Source organism: Dermacentor silvarum, chromosome 7 (assembly GCF_013339745.2).
Source record: "Dermacentor silvarum isolate Dsil-2018 chromosome 7, BIME_Dsil_1.4, whole genome shotgun sequence".
NCBI classification, from domain to species: Eukaryota; Metazoa; Arthropoda; class Arachnida; order Ixodida; family Ixodidae; genus Dermacentor; species Dermacentor silvarum.
The window spans coordinates 42969417-42987569 of NC_051160.1; the positions used below are offsets into that span (position 1 = coordinate 42969417).

Sequence of the window (18153 nt, forward strand, 5' to 3'; positions counted from 1 at the left end):
TGTAATTCACCCCAACCAATATGGCCGAACGACAACTAGCAACACTGCTAAAACTGGGAGACGTGCTTCAATAAAAGCTCGGATGGCATGAATAAAGCGAAGGCGGAAGAGTTGGTCACAGTAGTCGGTAGACTGACACCTCACATAAGATGGAATTTGAAGGCGTAACTTGGAATCCGCAAGCGAGGAAGACAAGGGTAATTTGGAGATCGTTGGGAGAGGCCTTCATCCTGCAGTGGACATAAAAGAGATGATGATGATGATGATGATATGCTAGCGCGAGGTCCGGCATCTAAGCTATAGGTCAGACAAGATGTGCGTCGAAGAGCACTTGATCATTTCGCGTATCCTTAGTCGGTGTTAAAAACAGGCTACAGCTATCGACAAACAAAACACGATTATCTGCGCGACTGAGGTTCCCTGCAGTCCCTCAAGGAGGAAGGTAGAAAAGCAACACTAGCGCACGCTTGAAATATTGCGAAGCACGACGGAAATACTGCAGGTGCGCACTCGCTACTAAGTGTCGTCAGCACATTGATTAGCTTTAACTGCTATTAACTGCTACAAGGAACCAACGAACCTGCACGCCGTGATCACCATCTAGCGCCTACATATCGCCCAATCGGAACTAATTGGCGCCTTTAGAAGCGGGGCATCGCTGTGAACCACGGTTTTTTTCTTTTTTAACGTGAGGTTGCAAGTTGCGTGCATTGTCGTAAAACCATCGGATCTTCGCGTTCGATTCGAAGACGTCTGTTTACCGCTGGTTACACTGCTCTTACCATAGACATCAACCACAGTGACAAAACTAAGCACTGATGTAAATTGATTTTTACTTTTGTTTTAGTATTATTGTTGTGTTTTGGGGAGCACAACCGATGTTTACGGGCCCGTATAAAGTTTCGTTTTTTTCTTTTTCAGTTGTGTGAGAGGGAGTTGACTCGCCTTCACCCTTTCTGTCATTATGAAAGGTTACAGCTAACCGCTTCAAACTTCACGATAGCGCCAGTAGACCACTAAATAAGAAGGGCACAGGCAAGTCTCCTGGACAGGCGACTGTTGTTCTGTTCATTTGCTCGTGACCAATCTGTTGCATGCTGCATCGAGAAGTCATATTAAAGCCTACTCCTCAAAACTTACACCCTGCTCAACCGTTTTCAGTTAATAATGAAAATAAAAATCAACAAGCCTACGTACCTGTAGTAAGCCCTGCTCTTGGGACAGCGGGCAATGATCTCGTCTCTGGCCATGCTCTCGAGCTCATCCATGGAGGCGTCCGGGTGCTTGTGCCGCAGCTCGCGCAGGATCTGTGTGTACTTCCTTCCGGTGCTCCTCGAACTCCTTGGCCTGGGAGCTCTGCTCCTCGCCATAGATGCGCACCGTTCCGGCACCCAGTATGCCGTCGGCGAGCCTGTCCTTGTTGGGAGCCATCTCGACGTCCTCGCCTTCGCTGCCGATGATGACTCCGCGCTTGGTGACCCTGTACTTCTTGGAGAGGAACTTGTAGATCAGCAGCCTCCGGTCGGCGATGTACGCCGTGAGCACCGTGGCCGGAAAGAACATGAAGGTGACGGCGCCCTCCCACACCTCGATGACGCCCCACGACGAGTAGGTGATGATGATGTAGAGCCAGATGTAGGCGAACACGCTCCACGTCATGGTCACGAAGAACACGCGCAAGTGCTTGATGCGTCGCACCTCGTTCGGCGGGATCGAGTACACGCAGATGGCGATGATGACGAACATGTTGAACGCGGCGCTGCCCACGATCGTGCCGGGTCCCAGGTCACCGGCCTCGAAGTTCTGCGCGTAGATCTCGATCACGGACAGCAGGATCTCGGGCGCCGACGAGCCGAGCGCCATGAGGGTCAGGTTGGACACGGTCTCGTTCCAGACGCGCACGTTGATGGTCTGCGTCTCGCCGTTGGGCTTCTTGATGGTCACCTCTTTCTCCTTGGACGTGATGACCTCGATGGCGGCCATGAAGCGGTCGGCGATGATGGAGATGCCGATGAACATGTAGGCTAGCGCCAGGAAGTAGACTAGGCCACGGGCGACCACGTCGCCCGTGCTTAGGTTCTCCTGGGGCATCCAGACCGGGAGGATGAGCCCGTCCTTGCACTGCTCGCCCTGCGTTTCGTTTCCGGTTCCGCCAGCGCCGCCGCCGTCGCTGACCTCGCTGGTGGCGCCGGCGGTGCCGACGGCGCGCGTTGCCAGGAGCAGTGCTAGGGACGCCAGCATCGCATTTCCCGGCCGGGACATCGGGTTTGCCATTTTTCACTGTGGGTCGCTGCGGACGGTCGCGAGCTTGTAGGAGGGGGCGAAGTTGCCGGAGAATTCGAGTACGCGTGTTGCACGCACGAGGCTAGGAAAGGCTTCCCAGGCCCGGGCTGCCTTTCAGGGGCATTCCACCTGAACCAACAAAGAGAGAGAACGAAAGATCGCGAATTAGAGAAATAATCAAAACGTTTCACGGAATAATAAAGTTTCGTAGATTGAAAATTACTGCCCGCGGGGAATAAATCTGCCTTGCTTTTCAGTGCCACGAAGCATATTTCGGAGCCGCACAATCAAGAAAGCCAGTGACACCAAAAATTTTGGGTTAATGACATCGTAGGTTAATGGCAGCATATAAAATATACTGACGAGGGTTCCAAAGAACAAGACTGCAACGGGACCTTCGATTCAAATTACGAATAAATAATACAATGATTAGCAGCAGTGCGAACCAATGGAACAAATATATGAAGTAAAAAATAACAGGAAGCATAAAAATGTAGAAAACATCAAAATGCATGAAAGCAAAAAACGAAGAAATTGATAAATAAATGCTGCATATAAAAACACAAACCTAGTACAACTAAACAAGAACAAACATAAAAAATTCAACAAATAATATTTTATTAAAAGTTCTTCAATGGAATAAAGAAACTTTGGAATTAAGACATGGGTAAATGATTCCATAATATGATCACACAGAAGGATGAAGATGATTTACCGTAATTGGTAGAAGCCTTAGGTAACAAAAATTACTGTTAGCAGCAAACCTAGTACAGTTGGAATTTACTAAAAGCTCAGAATCAATGAAATTGATAGCAAGTTGATTTGTTAATTGTTTATTTAACAACAAAATTAGACTAAACCGAAACAAGTTATTGATAGTTAAGATGTTGTTGCAGCGAAGAAGAGCAGTGGCGCTGCCGTCGCGAGGGCAGTGAAATATAATCCGAATAGCTCGATTTTGTAAATGCTGAAGGGATGAAAGATGATACTGATAAGTATTTCCCCAAGATACGATGCCATAAGTGACATGAGAATGAATAAAAGCGAAGTATAGACAAAACAGGGTCTGTTGAGAGAAATATGAGCGTGCATTAAGCAATGCACGAATGCCGTATGCTGTCATCTATCTAATGTGAGCAATATTTCCACCTGTACGTAGTGGGTTAACGAACTTAAGGTTTGTATCGAGGTGAACGCCAAGGAATGATACACTATTACTGACACTTATGAAATGAGAATCAATTCTGATGTCTGATAATGAGGTTAACTTACGTAATTGAGGTGATTTAAAAAAGAAATTTGAATTTATTTGGATTAATAAGTAGATAATTTTCGTGGCACCACTTGGACACGCTACACAGAACATCATTTAATTTGGTAGTGACAGAATTAATAAATGTATCACCAAATTAAATAGTCGTATCGTCGGCATATAAAAGGCAGTCAGCCATGTGTACGCTATGGGTTAGAACAAATCTGCAAGATCTTGTATAGTTTCGCCTCAAGTTAACGATAATTTTAAAAGCGAAGCTGTTTAAGCCGGTAGTTGCGCCGTTAGGTGTATGCCGAAAAACCTCGCCGAGTGATTGCGTCACATTGCGTCGCCTAGCAACGCTTTGTACCAGCTGCGCCGAGCCTCGCAACAGCTGCGAGAGCTGAGCCATGACGTCATCGCGCGCGACGCATCACTTCGCCTTAGGTCTGCCTAGCCATGACTGTCACCGCGCCGTGCAGGGCCGCTATTTTGTAGCGATGCCTTTAAAGTAATAATGGATTTTCGCGGTTATCGCGCTTTGTCAGTGGTCAGAGCGACGGTCCGCTCGCGTTATCAACGTTGATATCGTGCGCGAACCGTCGCTCTGACCACTGACAAAGCGCGATAAGCGCGAAAAGGCATTATTACTTTAAAGGCATCGCTACAAAATAGCGGCCCTGGATAATTTCCAGCGACAAGTGCGGAGCCACGGGAGGCTCCGACGGACGGTTTGCCCGCGAATTTCTGAACAGTTGCCGAGTGTGCGATAGACTGTGGTTAGACACGAACTTGTCTACGCTTAGCTCCGTGCGCGACTGCGAAAAGCGAGAGACTGCGGTGCGGATCGTACTAGAAGCGTTTCCCGACTAAGCTAGGTGGGGCTGCCAGCTCCGCTGTTTGCCCAGTCTTCGCACCACTAGTGCGAAACTACCCCAATATTTTTCAATGTGGTCATGGTTATTTGCTTAATTGCGACTGATTGTAAATCGGTTTCTCGTTTCTGCGTAAGACAACTTCCTAAGAAATTTTAACGCGTTACAGGCCTTGCCAAGACTTTATTAGGCTTTTATGCTTATTTCCTCACACAGCTTTATTGTTCATTATTGCGCTGCGATAAAGTTGACGCGAACTTATTTCATTGCACTGGTTGGAAGAACTCTGAAGACGACCGTGCTCGTAACACCCTCGAACGAGCGAGTGATCATTCAACAGTGATCATTGAATCGTGATAAACACCGCATTGTATTTTATGGGTCAGCCAAAAAGTGAAACGTGGTGTTGAACAAACCTTAGAGTAAGATGCTCAGACTGCAACCAATATTATATAATACCAGTGCAAATCCACATGTAATTGAACTCAGAGAGTGCCCTCTTAGCCAAGGCATTTGGTAGCGAATATCAATTTTAGGGAGCAGTTTTCGCAACTTCGCCCAAGCTGACGCCACTGTAGTCCCATCATCAGCCTCATAGGAATCTATGCATGCCGATACAGCCGTGGCATATGAGACCAGATCTCGAAAGCCACGATGGAGGTTGCGCAGTACATACGCACGACACGCTGTGTGTTCCAGTACGTGCAGTAGAGGGCTAAGGAGACCGAAAATCCGACAGCTGTGGTTTTAAGGTTTCCATTCGATACTGCAAAACCCGACAGCTTTCCGAAAACAGCATCGAAGTCAAGAACCCGATGCAGGATACATTACTGCCCAAACAAGACGACGGTTAAGAAGCTTCCATGGATAAGTTCTGCAGGAAGCTTACCCGTGCGCTATAGAAATGTAGTCCGCTTAAAGTACGCCACGTCGCGTTTTCTTTAGCTTCGCACACGCAAATTGTTAAAATATAGATATATAATTGTTTTCCTGTTTTTTTTTCTTTGCGCTGCACACAACGTGAACGCACTTGTACACTTGTACTGTACGAGCATGTTCAAAGCAAACCCGTAACCATGTACAACCTTGACCATTGCGCGTAAAGCGATAGCTCTCCTTTGTTTTTAGGCTAAGGTATACAGCAGCGTATATCAATCTTACTTATTAGTATTTTCTTCGCAACCGTAGCGACAATATGAGCTAGGTCACTAAGCGAACGGCTTCGTAAGCTCTGAGTACAAAGTTCTCAACGAGGCAAAATGCACAAAATGTACTTAAATAAAGTGAAGCCGCATTGACGTGTTCAAAACGAATGCCAAGAACGTACCAGCGCTGGCGGTGACGGCGCGAATGTCTGCGCACTTTGATAAACAAAAGTACAATTCTTCTTGCGACATTCAACGAAGACTTCAAAACATAACTTTCTTTAGGCCACTTTGCCCCCCCCACCCTCCCCTTTTCACGGGCGTCTCGTCCGCTTACACGTATTTGGCGACAAAGTTATCGCCCTTTAGTTAACTCCGCTAAAACCAAACGGTCGTCACTTCCAAATGCCCATATTTGAGCTCTGGTCCGGGAGCGAGACCCTGGACGGCTCCTTAATCCATTTTTAACGCGGCACTCAGCACCACTAACACGCATTTACGGACTCACAGCAGTCAAATGTGACTTGTGAGATAATCCGCCCCCCCCCACCCCCCCCCCCCCCCCCCCCTTCCCCAGTATCTCAAGAACGAGCCTGGTTTAAGAGGGCCTCGAGTGTGCTTCCTGAAAGCTTTGCTAAGAGGGGCAGTACGTTCTGCGCGGTGGGGCGGTGAACTTCTGAAAGCCGCCTTTTAAGCCAGAGAAATCTGCTTACTAATGCGGGATGTACTAATGCAACGGCTTTCTCGCGCTCGCAGTGCGGCGACAGCAGTCCGCCTTTAAAGGGACGCTAAAACAGAAAGAATAAGCCGAGCTGTATTAGTAAATAACCCTCCTAGAATACCAGAAAAACAACTCTTATCGTCAGTGGGCTTGGCAAGTCAGAAAAGACGTTGAAGGGACAGAAGGGTGGAGAGACCCCCCCCCGCCTGTCACGTTGCATGTGTACAATCCCTGTATATTCTTGTGCGAAATAAATCCCGATGCCAATTCATGTTCCCGCACCAGCTAGCATTCACGTCATGCATTTGTGCAGGCATCTTCTCGGGTACGTATGGTATTGCAAACGCGCCAAAGATTTAGCTTAGCAAATTTAGGGAGCTATTAGCGTGCCACAACGGACAGAAGAGGAGCAAATAAATTGAAATTCGTGACGTCACAATTACTTGCCGGCGCTGGGATAAAATTGCCCACTAAATAGACGCGGATAGCAAGACGAAATAACACGATCACTAAAACTAAATTTGGCCCTCAATTTTTTTTTGTAGTAATCAACAACTTACAACATAATTCACGCAAATAGAGTTTTCCAAAAGTAATTTGCCCGCCAAAACTACTCAAGTGTTCTTTTGTTGTCCCGCCTTTCATTACTGAGAAATTTCCACCCATTCACTGGCGCATCCTGCCTGCAAAACGTTACATTTACATACGCGCATGTTTCGTCACTAAACGTAGTTTTTCTATCACAAGTTCACCATGAGCGATGCTAAAGTGAAATCAAATAACACTGTCAAATTGGTTAAAAACTCTTAAAGTGGTCTTTTAGAATTCTATTTTCGTTAAGTTGGTGGAAAATGGTTGGTCATTAGGAAACGAAGGTCAAAATCCTCTCCCCCGCTTTTTTTTTCTTTTGGCTTCATCCCTTACATCAGTGTGAAGCCACGGATTTCAATATATCTTTACATACCTTTCTCCGATTCTAGCAGTTGCGTTTCTGAAGGGCGTTCTCTCGACTTATTTTCGCACGATAGTGTTTCCTACAAAAATTACCATAGGGCACTCTGATGCTGCGGTCGTTCAGCTATCTTGCTAATGATGGCTAGTAAATCAATCAATCAATCAATCAATCAATCAATCAATCAGTCAATCAATCAATCAAGTAAACTTTGTTTTCGAAAAGAAAGTACATAATTTTATGGCATTAGTACAAAAGTCACCAGACACAGATACCTAGGCTGGTCCTAATGTCCAGGACAAATCGAAATGGCAGGAGTCGGTACAAAGACAATTTGACTAATATTCGATTCGAGGAGGGTATTCGTACTTAGAGCCTTTGACGTTCTTGCGGTGTTATTAGCTACGCTTCTACCTTCTGAATTTCCCAGCAATTACGTTTCTGAAAGCTTAAAGACAAAAAACTTCAGCGCTTGTGCGCAATCATTGCGAATAGTCACACATATAACGATATACATCTTGTTGAAGATGATCAATTTGCAATGTGACAATGCTACTAGAAGACTCAATGACAATGTTTAGGCCAATCCACGTACTTCCCACTATTTTCATGCTGGATGAACCGCCCTGCTTGTATCTGCCGTATACACTCGCGCCTATGTCGCTTTAGCAATAGTTTTTGTGGAGATATAACTCTTGTAGCTATGACTCCTGGCATCCATGGAAGGCAAGTAAGCATTCCCTCCTGAAGAGGGCTCAAGAGTCGAACAATCTCTCGTTTCATGGACTTTGAAGGCGGCGATCAAGACGTGCGCACGTAAAAGAAGTTGAAAAAAAAAGAAGAAATGAAAGAGAAATCGATAGTGCAGAACATCAGACCCAAGTTTTGCTGCGATCGTATATTACTCGCAAGCTTCCGTCTTTGGACAAGAAATGATGGAAAGCTTAATAGCACCTGTAGTTTCAGAGATGGCAGTGAAAATCAAATAAAAACACACGTACGTTGCCATTTCGAAAGCTCCACGCCTCCCTCAAAAACGGAAAGAAAAACGGAGAGAAAAACGCAATAAAAGTGTAAGAAAAACTTCTTATATAGGCGGGTTGAAATCCCTCGCAAGTAGTAATTTGGAGAGCAAAGAATGAATTGTTCACACGGTCGACTTGTTTTCAGCTTTGTTTGGCGTCCGCTACGTTTGTTTTATTTTTATTTCTTTTCTTCTCACACGCCGCTCGGGAACGCAACATATTACAAGCAGATGTTCTGCTCATGGCGAATCACAGAACTGATGTGACTAATTTCCTTCAACTAGTCGAGAATTCACCTGACTTATACATTGATGTATTGGACGTTGCACGATGCGCGAGGGCACCTGTAGGCAACTGAAAGCGATGCAAGAGCCCCTCATCATCATCATCAGCAGCAGCATCAGCAGCATTAATTATCTAGCTGCTCATGTACCTTGAAGATCTAAGGCCTCTCCCAGTTATGTCTAATTGCTCGTTTCTTGTACCAGCTGATTTCATCTTATGCCTGTAAACTTACTAATTTCATCACACCACCAATAGTTCTCTGTCATCCTCGACTTCTCTTCCATTCCCTTGGTACCTGTTCAGTAACTAACAGACCACCGGTTACCTGGCCTGCGCATTACAAGACCTGCCCAAAGCCATTTCTTACTCCTAATTTCAACTAGAAGAGCGGTTACCCCTGTTTGCTCTCTAATGCGCACCGTTGTCTCCTTGACTCTTAACGTCCCACCTAACAGTTTGCGCTTCCATCGCTCCTTGCGCAGGTCCTCAGTTTTTTCTCAAGCTTCATTGTTAAGCTCCAAATCAGCGCTACAAGCGCTACAATGCTTTTTAAAGAAAAGACCATATTACCTACTCGTGGCAGAAATCGCTGAACTTCATCACAGTGCCGAGCTAGGCGATCACGTGATCACTTTTTAATGGACGCCTAGTCATTGTGGTGCGATTGGCAATGAACTCGCTGACAGTGAGGCAAGATCGGCATTCTCTTCCTCTGATGAAGTACGGATTGCATACTCGATCGCGACCTGACACCAACTCAGTGATTAAGGCACTCATGTAGGACCTGTATACGAAGGCATACAGAGCCCATGCTGACAACACCCACAGACGCCTACATATGATCGACCCAGACTGGTAAATTCTGCTTGCCTTCCGAAGGTTACGCGGAGCAAAGCGTCATTGCTATAAACAAAATTCGGCTGGCCGTTGCTTTCACCTGTCGCTACGCACACCTCATCGGCCAATCGAACAGCCCCCGATTGTGAACACTGCCAGACGCCTGAAACGCCGGAACACATATTGTGTGATTTCCCAGCATATGTGATGGAGGGAGGGGCGTTTGAAGGTTCCCTAATTAGCGTCGGCAGGCAACCACTGTCGGATGACGCTATCCTCGGCCCATGGCCTGTCACTGCAACTTCAACTGCGGGAAACTAAAGAGCTGTTTCAGTTTCTGCAGGACACGAAGCTAAGCGAGCGGCTCCAATAGGGCCACCGTCTAATGTAGATAAGCACTCACCACTGCTCTTATCATCATCATCATCCATCGCAGTACTTTCACTCCCCTTCCTTCTTCCCCAGTACAGAGCAGCAGCCTAGAGCACACTGGCTCAGGTCGACCTCTCTGTCTTTCCTATCAATAGAATCTATCTACCTATCTCATTGTGAAGCTCAAAGTTTGTGTCCAATAAGTTAGCATCGGTAAAATGCAATGATTGCAGAATTTAGTTTTTAGGCTGCAAACTTCCCTAAGAGCTCCAACAGTTAATAACAATGGTCCGAAAAGGGATGTTGTTGGAGCCAAAGTTTCGAGAAGAGGACTTGTCCTAACATCGCGACATGTTTTGTGAAATAAATACGGATTGATTGATTTATTTATTTATTGAGAGACTTCTTTTGTTGTTGTGACGGAAAACGAGCCCCCTTGTCGAAGCGTTTGCTGAGGGACATCCCTTGTGCGATCAATGTCGATCATTTGGTCTCAATCTTCCATCGAACTTGTGTCTTGTTTGCCTAATCATTTCCGTCGTATAGTAAATGTAAAAAAAAAACTTAATCTTAAGCGTAATCTTCTCTTCCAAAAACTCTCGTGCACGCAATCGGCATTCGGGCGCTACTGCCGGCAACACAGACCGCAGGACTCGGAGCGGACGTGAACGGTATTTATTTCGCCGACGGCATTCCGGAGAATTAAATCCGCACCGCGAATTTCCCTCGCGGGCTCGGGCCCAAAAACTTTTGTGCGCTGCAGCAATCAGAGGGACGCGGTCGTGAAGCTGTCAGCACCGAAGCCGTGATCCCCGATTTCCCCCCGGGAGACGGGTTCGCAAACATGGGTACGGGTGCTGGCGAATCAGTTTCAGGACAAAGGCTCGGCCGCAGCGCCCGCCGTGCCAACGAGGGTGCGGGCCACTAAAGGAGATTACTTTTAGCTCCCCGCCACACCCCTATGGAATCGACAAACAACGGCGTCGCCGAAGTCGCCACCTACCGGGGGAAAAAAAGCGGCGAATTTTTCATCAGCCTCGACTGTTATCAAAGTGCCTATACTTGTTTTTTTTTAGGAGATTCACCTTACACGCAAAAAGCCACAACATCGTTTGTGTCGCGAGTGTGTAATGTTGTCTGTTAGCAGTCGGTTAGCTTTCAGCGCCTTCTGTAAAAGCTGTAGTAGAATCCCCAGCAAACACCGCGAGTGGTGCAAAACAGTTCGCAATTAGAAGAGCTTGAATATCTGCTATAGTTACAATGTAGTTATGGTTCTATGTGTACAGAGAGCAAACTAGAAACAGGCAATCTCTTTTTTTGGTTTTCTATGCACATTGTTGCGCAAACAGAACAAACAAGATACGTCTTTCTGTCGTCTTGTGTGTCTCGCTTGCGCGACACTGTACCTGCTGCCATGCCAACCAGCCCGTCAGTATATCACACTGAATCATCTTTTTCCAAGTCGTACTCGCACATACGCTGGGCCCACGCTTTCCGATTCTGAGCAAACATCGGCCGATCGAATATACCCACGTTGCCAATTCCACGGTCAGTGTGCCCCGATGTTGCGCCTAGATTGGTCCCGATTAATGTACTCCTACGTGACTCGAAATGGAAGCATTTCGTTACGCCACACCTGGCTGACGTTCTGAGATATTCCTGCTCTGACATCACCGCCTAAGTAATTCGAACGCCCCGAAATCTCGGCCACGAAATTGCATAAGTAGCTCTCTGGCCTTTTGCAAACATCCGTCATATATATACGCCTTCATGAAGATATAACGCTCGTATATGCATATACCATCGTTTACAATGAGGCAGAGGGACAAAAAAAAAAAAAGAAGTCAGTGAGAAAAAAAAAAAAATAAATAAAACAAAGGCAGGTAATTAAAGCAAACGTATGCGGGAAATGACAAATGGTCACGCCACATTTCATTCTTGGTGTAGCCGCGCTTGGCCCAAGTAACCATAAAACGACACCCTACCAAGTTTATTAGCATCGATTGGGGAATTTTCGTGCCATATACGTTGAAGGTAAGTTTGCTTTCATTCTAAGTAGATTATTTCAACACTGAAAAAAATAAAAGAAAGTCTCGGTGATTGCAACGTTTGCTTTTTGAAGAAGGCGATCGACAATGTTGCCGCCGTACGCCTTAACTCCAGCGCTCTCATTGATAAGGCAGATGATGAAAGACCTGAGGGGGGTCTTTCCGAGTACGAACACTAATCAAGTTCCACATTCTGTCGCGCTAGGTGTACAAGAAAGCGTGTCGCGTGATGTCTGACCTCGACCGGTGTGCTTCGAGAGTTCGTTTGAACGACGCAAAGGCAAAAAAAGAAACCAAAGAACGACGACACCGAAGACATCGAACGACTTGATTTTCTTCCACTGATGGATTGTTGCTATAGCAGACAGCTCGGAGTACCGTTCCTGTCTAAACAATGGGGGAGAAGCAAAATAAACAGATCCATCGGTCTTGTTGAATAATAAATGAGGTCGCCGCCAGTCGGACGGAGGAAGCACACAAAAGAAGGTAGTCGACTTACCGCGCGAAATCTACGCTCTCGCATCGTGAGAAGAGTAAAGACAAGACAGAGCCAGACAGCAGCCGAAACCGGTATGGCGGTGAATCCAGAACAAAAGGAGAGAGAAAGGTTGACCCCAAGAATATACACAAGAACTATAGTATTGCTCGGGCTAAAGGAGACCGCATCACTAAAGCATGCTAACAGCCAGAGGGAGGGGTTCGCGATTGACAGTTGGACACCATACGTCCGGGAAACAGAGGTGGGGGTTACGAGAAGGTGTAAAGGAGTAAAATCTTGACAGCATGGTTAGGGTATAAACATGCTAGTACGTATAGAGGAAGCCCGAACAGAGGATCCAATGTCGGGAAGCCCGGCCTAACTCGATCTATACCATGCCGTCAGGACGGGAGAAGTAAACAGAGCGGTGGGGGACACGCCACCGGCTTCTGTTTGCGACGAAGCTGCCTAACAGCTGTCTCGCCCACTCCGGAAGGAACACAAGAGAGAGAGAGAGAAATAGAGAGGAGAGAGAGAGAGAGAGAGAGAGAAGGAACACGCCGATTCGAGAGATACCGCGTTTTCGAGACTAAAACGTACACTGCGTATGCAAAAGACGCGCTGAGAGGCGAATATAGCCCTGGGGCTTCCCTGTGATGTCGATGGGCCAGAGCAGGAGATGTACGTAGAAAAAAAAATGACGAGAGATTTCAAAAGAAACTTGATGGAGCGTACATTGCCCACGAAACGAGTGATGGATTGAAAAATTATAGGAGTAACGTTAAGAGGCAGGAAGAAAGCGGCGTGCATTAGGAAGCAAACGGGGGTAGCCGATATCCTAGTTGACTTGAAAGAGGATGGGGAAGGGGGGGGGGGGGGGATGGAGCACGGCAGGCCACGTAAGGTGTAGTTACTTCTCTAATTATTAGAGTGACAGAATGGGAACCCAGGGAAGGGGAGAGCAGTCGAGGACGTCAGAAAGTTGGGTGGCGGGGTGATGAAATGATATCTGCAGGCATAAAATGGAATCAGCTGGCGCAAGACAGGGGTAAGTGGAGATCGCTGGGGGAGGCGATCGTCCTGCAGTTAACAAAGATATGATGAAGATGAGGATCGGCACTGCCTTGTTAACGAGCGCGTCCAAAACATTGCAGGTACCTGCTGTAGCGCTAGTCTTATTGTATGTGGGGTAGCGTGAATCTTTCACTGGTGGGGTTTAACGTCTCCAAGCAATACACGGCCCACGCGAGTCACCATAGCGGAGAGTACGCGTTATTTTCGACCACCTACGGTTATTTACGTGCACAGAAAGCGCGCCACGAAGAGATTTTTTTTTTCACTTGCGTTTTTATGGGAATGTGGCCGCCATTATTGGGAATCGAAACTTCGACCTTCTTCTCAGCATCAGAGCGTCACAGTCGTGCACCGAGCCACCACGGTAGCTTGGTTAATCGACCTTTCTGCAGTGGACGGGATTTGTAAGTACGATGCATCTATTGCTGGCGTAGTTCTATATTTCTGATGAATGGTGGCAGTGCACTGCGTGTTTCTTTTTTTCTTTTCTTTCTTTTTTGATGCCCCGCCTGCATTCCAGGACAGTCATTTGAATCGCTTTTCAACGGAACACGTTTTCGGAACAGTGTTGCCGGCATCAAAGGGGCAGATGCAACCAGACGTGGAGAGAGAAGAGGATTTAAATAAAGGCAATGTCGAGATTATGCGTATATTGTCGCTCGCTGCTGCAATTATCTCTTCTAAAAGCAATAAATGCCACCACTCCGATATGTTTAAGGCTCTTAGCAGTAAAAAACAGACTTCAGCGGCTCTCGTTCTCCGTAACTCAGTGACTGTGAACATCAGCCACCAACTTCTAGATACATCTTGATACTCGAACCTGATCTTGAGACGCCTACGTGATGGATGTTGTCATTGTGTTGTCATCGCCATGATGTTCATGTGGCTAACATCGTCTTTCCCGCAGCCGTCACTGTCGAGCCATTATCGACATTATGCCACCGTCGTCACTGCCGTGTTGTACTCGGCGTCATGCTGACGTCATCGTCCTTGTCGTCGTCGTGCTCATGTCGTCACACGGTAACTCCGGTCCTCTTGGCGTTATTTGCTTCGTTTAAGTCCGTGCACTGTTTATACGTGCCGCGCCTTAAGTAAAGCGTGAGGAACAAACGAACGAGTGAACGAATGAACGAACGTACAAACAAATGAATGAACGAACGGCCGAGCGAGCGCATGAAAAAAAGAAAACAAATAAATGAATGGACGAATGGCCGAATGAAGGAAGCAACGAATGAATAAACGAGTAAACAATCGAACAAATGAATGAATGAATTAATAAATAAACGACCAAGAAAACGCAAAAAGGAACGAGCGAATGGATAAATGAATGAGTGAATGAATGTCGAATGAAGGAAGGAACGAATTATTGAATTTGAACCAATGAATGAATGAACGAATGAATTATTAATGAATATACGACTGAGCAAACGAAGGAACGAGTGAATATATGAACCAATGAATGATCGAACGATGGAACGAAAGAACAAACGAAATAATAAGAGGTGTAACGACTGAACGAATGAGCCAGCTATCGAAGAAAACGAACGAACAAACAAATGAATGAATGAATGGATGAATGAATGACTTAACGAATGAACAAACGAACAATATCGGCTTGTTCCCTAACTGATAACTGCTCTTCGCCGTTAAGGAGAGAGAAAAAAGAAAATGGCACTTGTAAATCGAAACAAAAAGTAACACCGAGGTGGCCGAGTTCCACACCACGTGATTCTATTCATTGACGCGTCCGTTTATACGCGGGAAATTGCCTTCCGCCTAGCAAATTGTTATCGCTTAGCGCAGTCGCACTCCACCATGTATAGGCAGGGTACTGTGGCCGCTCCACAATACAGAAACGACAAAAAAAAAAAGGATTTTGCAGTTTTCCGTTGTGTGCTCACAAAATAACGCGGCCTCACAACCTGATATCCCGCAAAGAAAAAAAACTATTCTTTTTTTCGTCTTTTGTCACAAAGTCGATGGCTCGTTTTGATTATTATTAATTTTCAAGCCGTTTCGCTGGTTCCAAGAATGCTGACTGGCGTACGCAGTAACAGCGAAATAATGGCCTTTTTTTTTCACCGACATTCACATCTCTCGCAAAGAGCCTTTTGATAAAACATTATAATCTGCGCTCTGCTATACAAAGCAACGGGTCGTATTGCAATATGCTTCGAAAGCAAATTCTAACCGATGCCTTTCAATGGTTCACGCATTCGCGCGCGCTGCTTTTCAGAGTTAACTTCAAATTCACAAGAGCGCGTGTTATCACAATTTTTCCTCGAAGTTATTAAGCTTTGAAGCGTTGTATCGTACAAGCACTTAGGAATGAGGACGAAAAAAGAAGAAAAATCTTGAAATGAAAGAATTAAACTTGCGCTGCCCGGAGTTGTAAGCAACGTTCGTTGAATGCCTTTTTTTTTTGTGCGACGTGTAGCCAAATCGGCCCGCAAACGAGTCGGGTGAAATTTATTGCGAGCGCCGAAACTGAAAACACAGAATAAAAAAAAAACATGAAAGAAAACGAAAGAAAGATTCTGCAGTAAAGAGCAAAACTAGAGCTCCTGTCTCACGCTAAAGACGGAACAGCCGTTAAACATCCTTGTTTAAAACACCGACGGACGCGTTCTACGCGTGTTTGTTTACACAGCGCCACCGGGCAACTAACGCCCCCCCCCCCCCCCCCCCCCCCACTCCCTTTTTTCCTTCCTTATATCGAACGGGACCTGCCAGAGCCTAAAAAACCTCCGAACTGCGGTGGGCGTGAAGCGCCTGCTCTTAAGCCTGAAGTATAAGAACATCCGTAAAATGCGAGACAATTTTTGTGATTTCTCTGCGGCCTCATAATTGCGCTGTTCCTCTGTAAGCTTCATTCCAGCACTGTTCTATTCAACTCCATTATTTCGATTTCATTACGAAGAGAATCGGCTAATAACACTCCACTACAAGTTTTCACGGTTTCCGTCGTGATAGTTGATTACATATTCGGACGTTTTGCGCTTGTTTTCTGTGCGCTATACTTTTTCTAAGTCTTGAATAATTGTTTCCTGTTGCTTTAGCGTACCACACACAATATCTCCAATGCTATTCACTGCATGCCTAGAAGAAGTATTCAAGCTCTTAGACTGGGAAGGCTTAGGAGTGCGGATCAACGGCGAATATCTCAGCAACCTTCGGTTTGCAGATGACATTGTCCTATGCAGCAACAATGAAGACGAATTACAACAAATGATTGAGGACCTGAATCTAGAAAGTGCAAGAATTAAGTTGAAGATTATTATGCAGAAGTCAAAGATAATGTTCAATAGCCTGGCAAGGGAACAAGAATTCAGGATCGCCAGTCAGCCTCTAGGGTCTGTAAAGGAGTACGATTGTCTAGGTCAATTACTCACAGGGGACCCTGATCATGAGAAAGAAATTTACAGAAGAATAAAATTGGGTTGGAGTGCATACGGCAGGCATTGCCCAATCCTGACTGGGAGCTTACCACTGTCGTTGAAAGAAAAGTGTACAATCAATGCATTCTAACAGTGCTAACATATCGGGCAGAAACTTCGGAGGTTAACAAAGAAGCTCGAGAGTTAAGGACTGCACAAAGAGCGATGGAACGAAAAATCTTAGAACTAATGTTAAGAGACAGGAAGAGAGCGGTGTGGATCAGAGAACAAATGGGGATTGCCGATTATTCTAGTTGACATTAAGCGGAAGAAATGGAGCTGGGCAGGCCATGTAATGCGTAGGATGGATAGCCGGTGGACCATTAGGGTTACAGAATGGATACCAAGAGAAGGGAAGCGTAGTCGAGGACGGCAGTAAACCAGGTGGGTCGATGAAGTTAGGAAATTTGCAGGTGCAAGTTCGAATACGCTAGCGCAAGACAGGGGCAATTGGATATCGCAAGGAGAGGCCTTCGTCCTGCAGTGGACATAATTAATATAGGCTGATGATGATGTGGATGACTAGCACGTTGCTTATGAGGGACACCGTATAAGGGAGGACACCGTATTAGAGACGCCATACTAGAGTGGACGCCGTACTAGGGAGGACGCCGTACTAGAGAGGACGCCGTATTAGAGAGGGCACCGCATTAGAGAGAACGCCGTGCTAGAGAGGATGCCGTATATATGGGAGGACGACGTATTAGAGAGGGCACCGTATTAGAGAGGACGCCGTACTAGAGAGGATGCCGTATATGGGAGGATGCCGTATTAGAGAGGGCACCGCATTAGAGAGGACGCCGTATAAGGGAGGACGCCGTACTAGAGAGCATGCCGTATATGGGATGACGACGTATTAGAGAGGGCACCGTATTAGAGAGAACGCCGTATAAGGGAGGACGCCGTACTAGAGAGGATGCCGTATATGGGAGGATGCCGTATTAGAGAGGGCATCGTATTAGAGAGGACGCCGCCGTACTAGAGAGGATGCCGTATATGGGAGGATGCCGTATTAGAGAGGGCATCGTATTGGAGAGAACGGCGTATAAGGGAGGACGCCGTACTAGAGAGGATGCCGTATGTGGGAGGATGCCGTATTAGAGAGGGCACCGCATTAGAGAGGACGCCATATAAGGGGGACGCCGTATAAGGGGGACGCCGTATAAGGGAGGACGCCGTACTAGAGAGGATGTCGTATATGGGAGTATGCCGTATTAGAGAGGGCACCGTATTAGAGAGAACGCCGTATAAGGGAGGACGCTGTACTAGAGAGGATGCCATATTAGAGAGGGCACCGCTTTAGAGAGGACGCCATCTCAGGGAGGACGCCGTATAAGGGAGGACGCCGTATTAGAGAGGATGCCGTATT

General features: G+C 46.4%; 1 protein-coding gene across 1 annotated transcript in view; it reads right to left on the bottom strand.

Annotated features, from left to right (window-relative positions):
* The window catches only part of LOC119457955 (sodium/calcium exchanger 3-like), a 301682-nt gene that overhangs the window by 109644 nt on the left and 173885 nt on the right, over nucleotides 1–18153 (bottom strand). The window contains 2 exon segments of the mRNA XM_037719738.2: nucleotides 1198–1319; nucleotides 1321–2412. Of these exon segments, the coding sequence (XP_037575666.1) occupies nucleotides 1198–1319; nucleotides 1321–2274 (1076 nt within the window). The 5' untranslated portion in view covers nucleotides 2275–2412.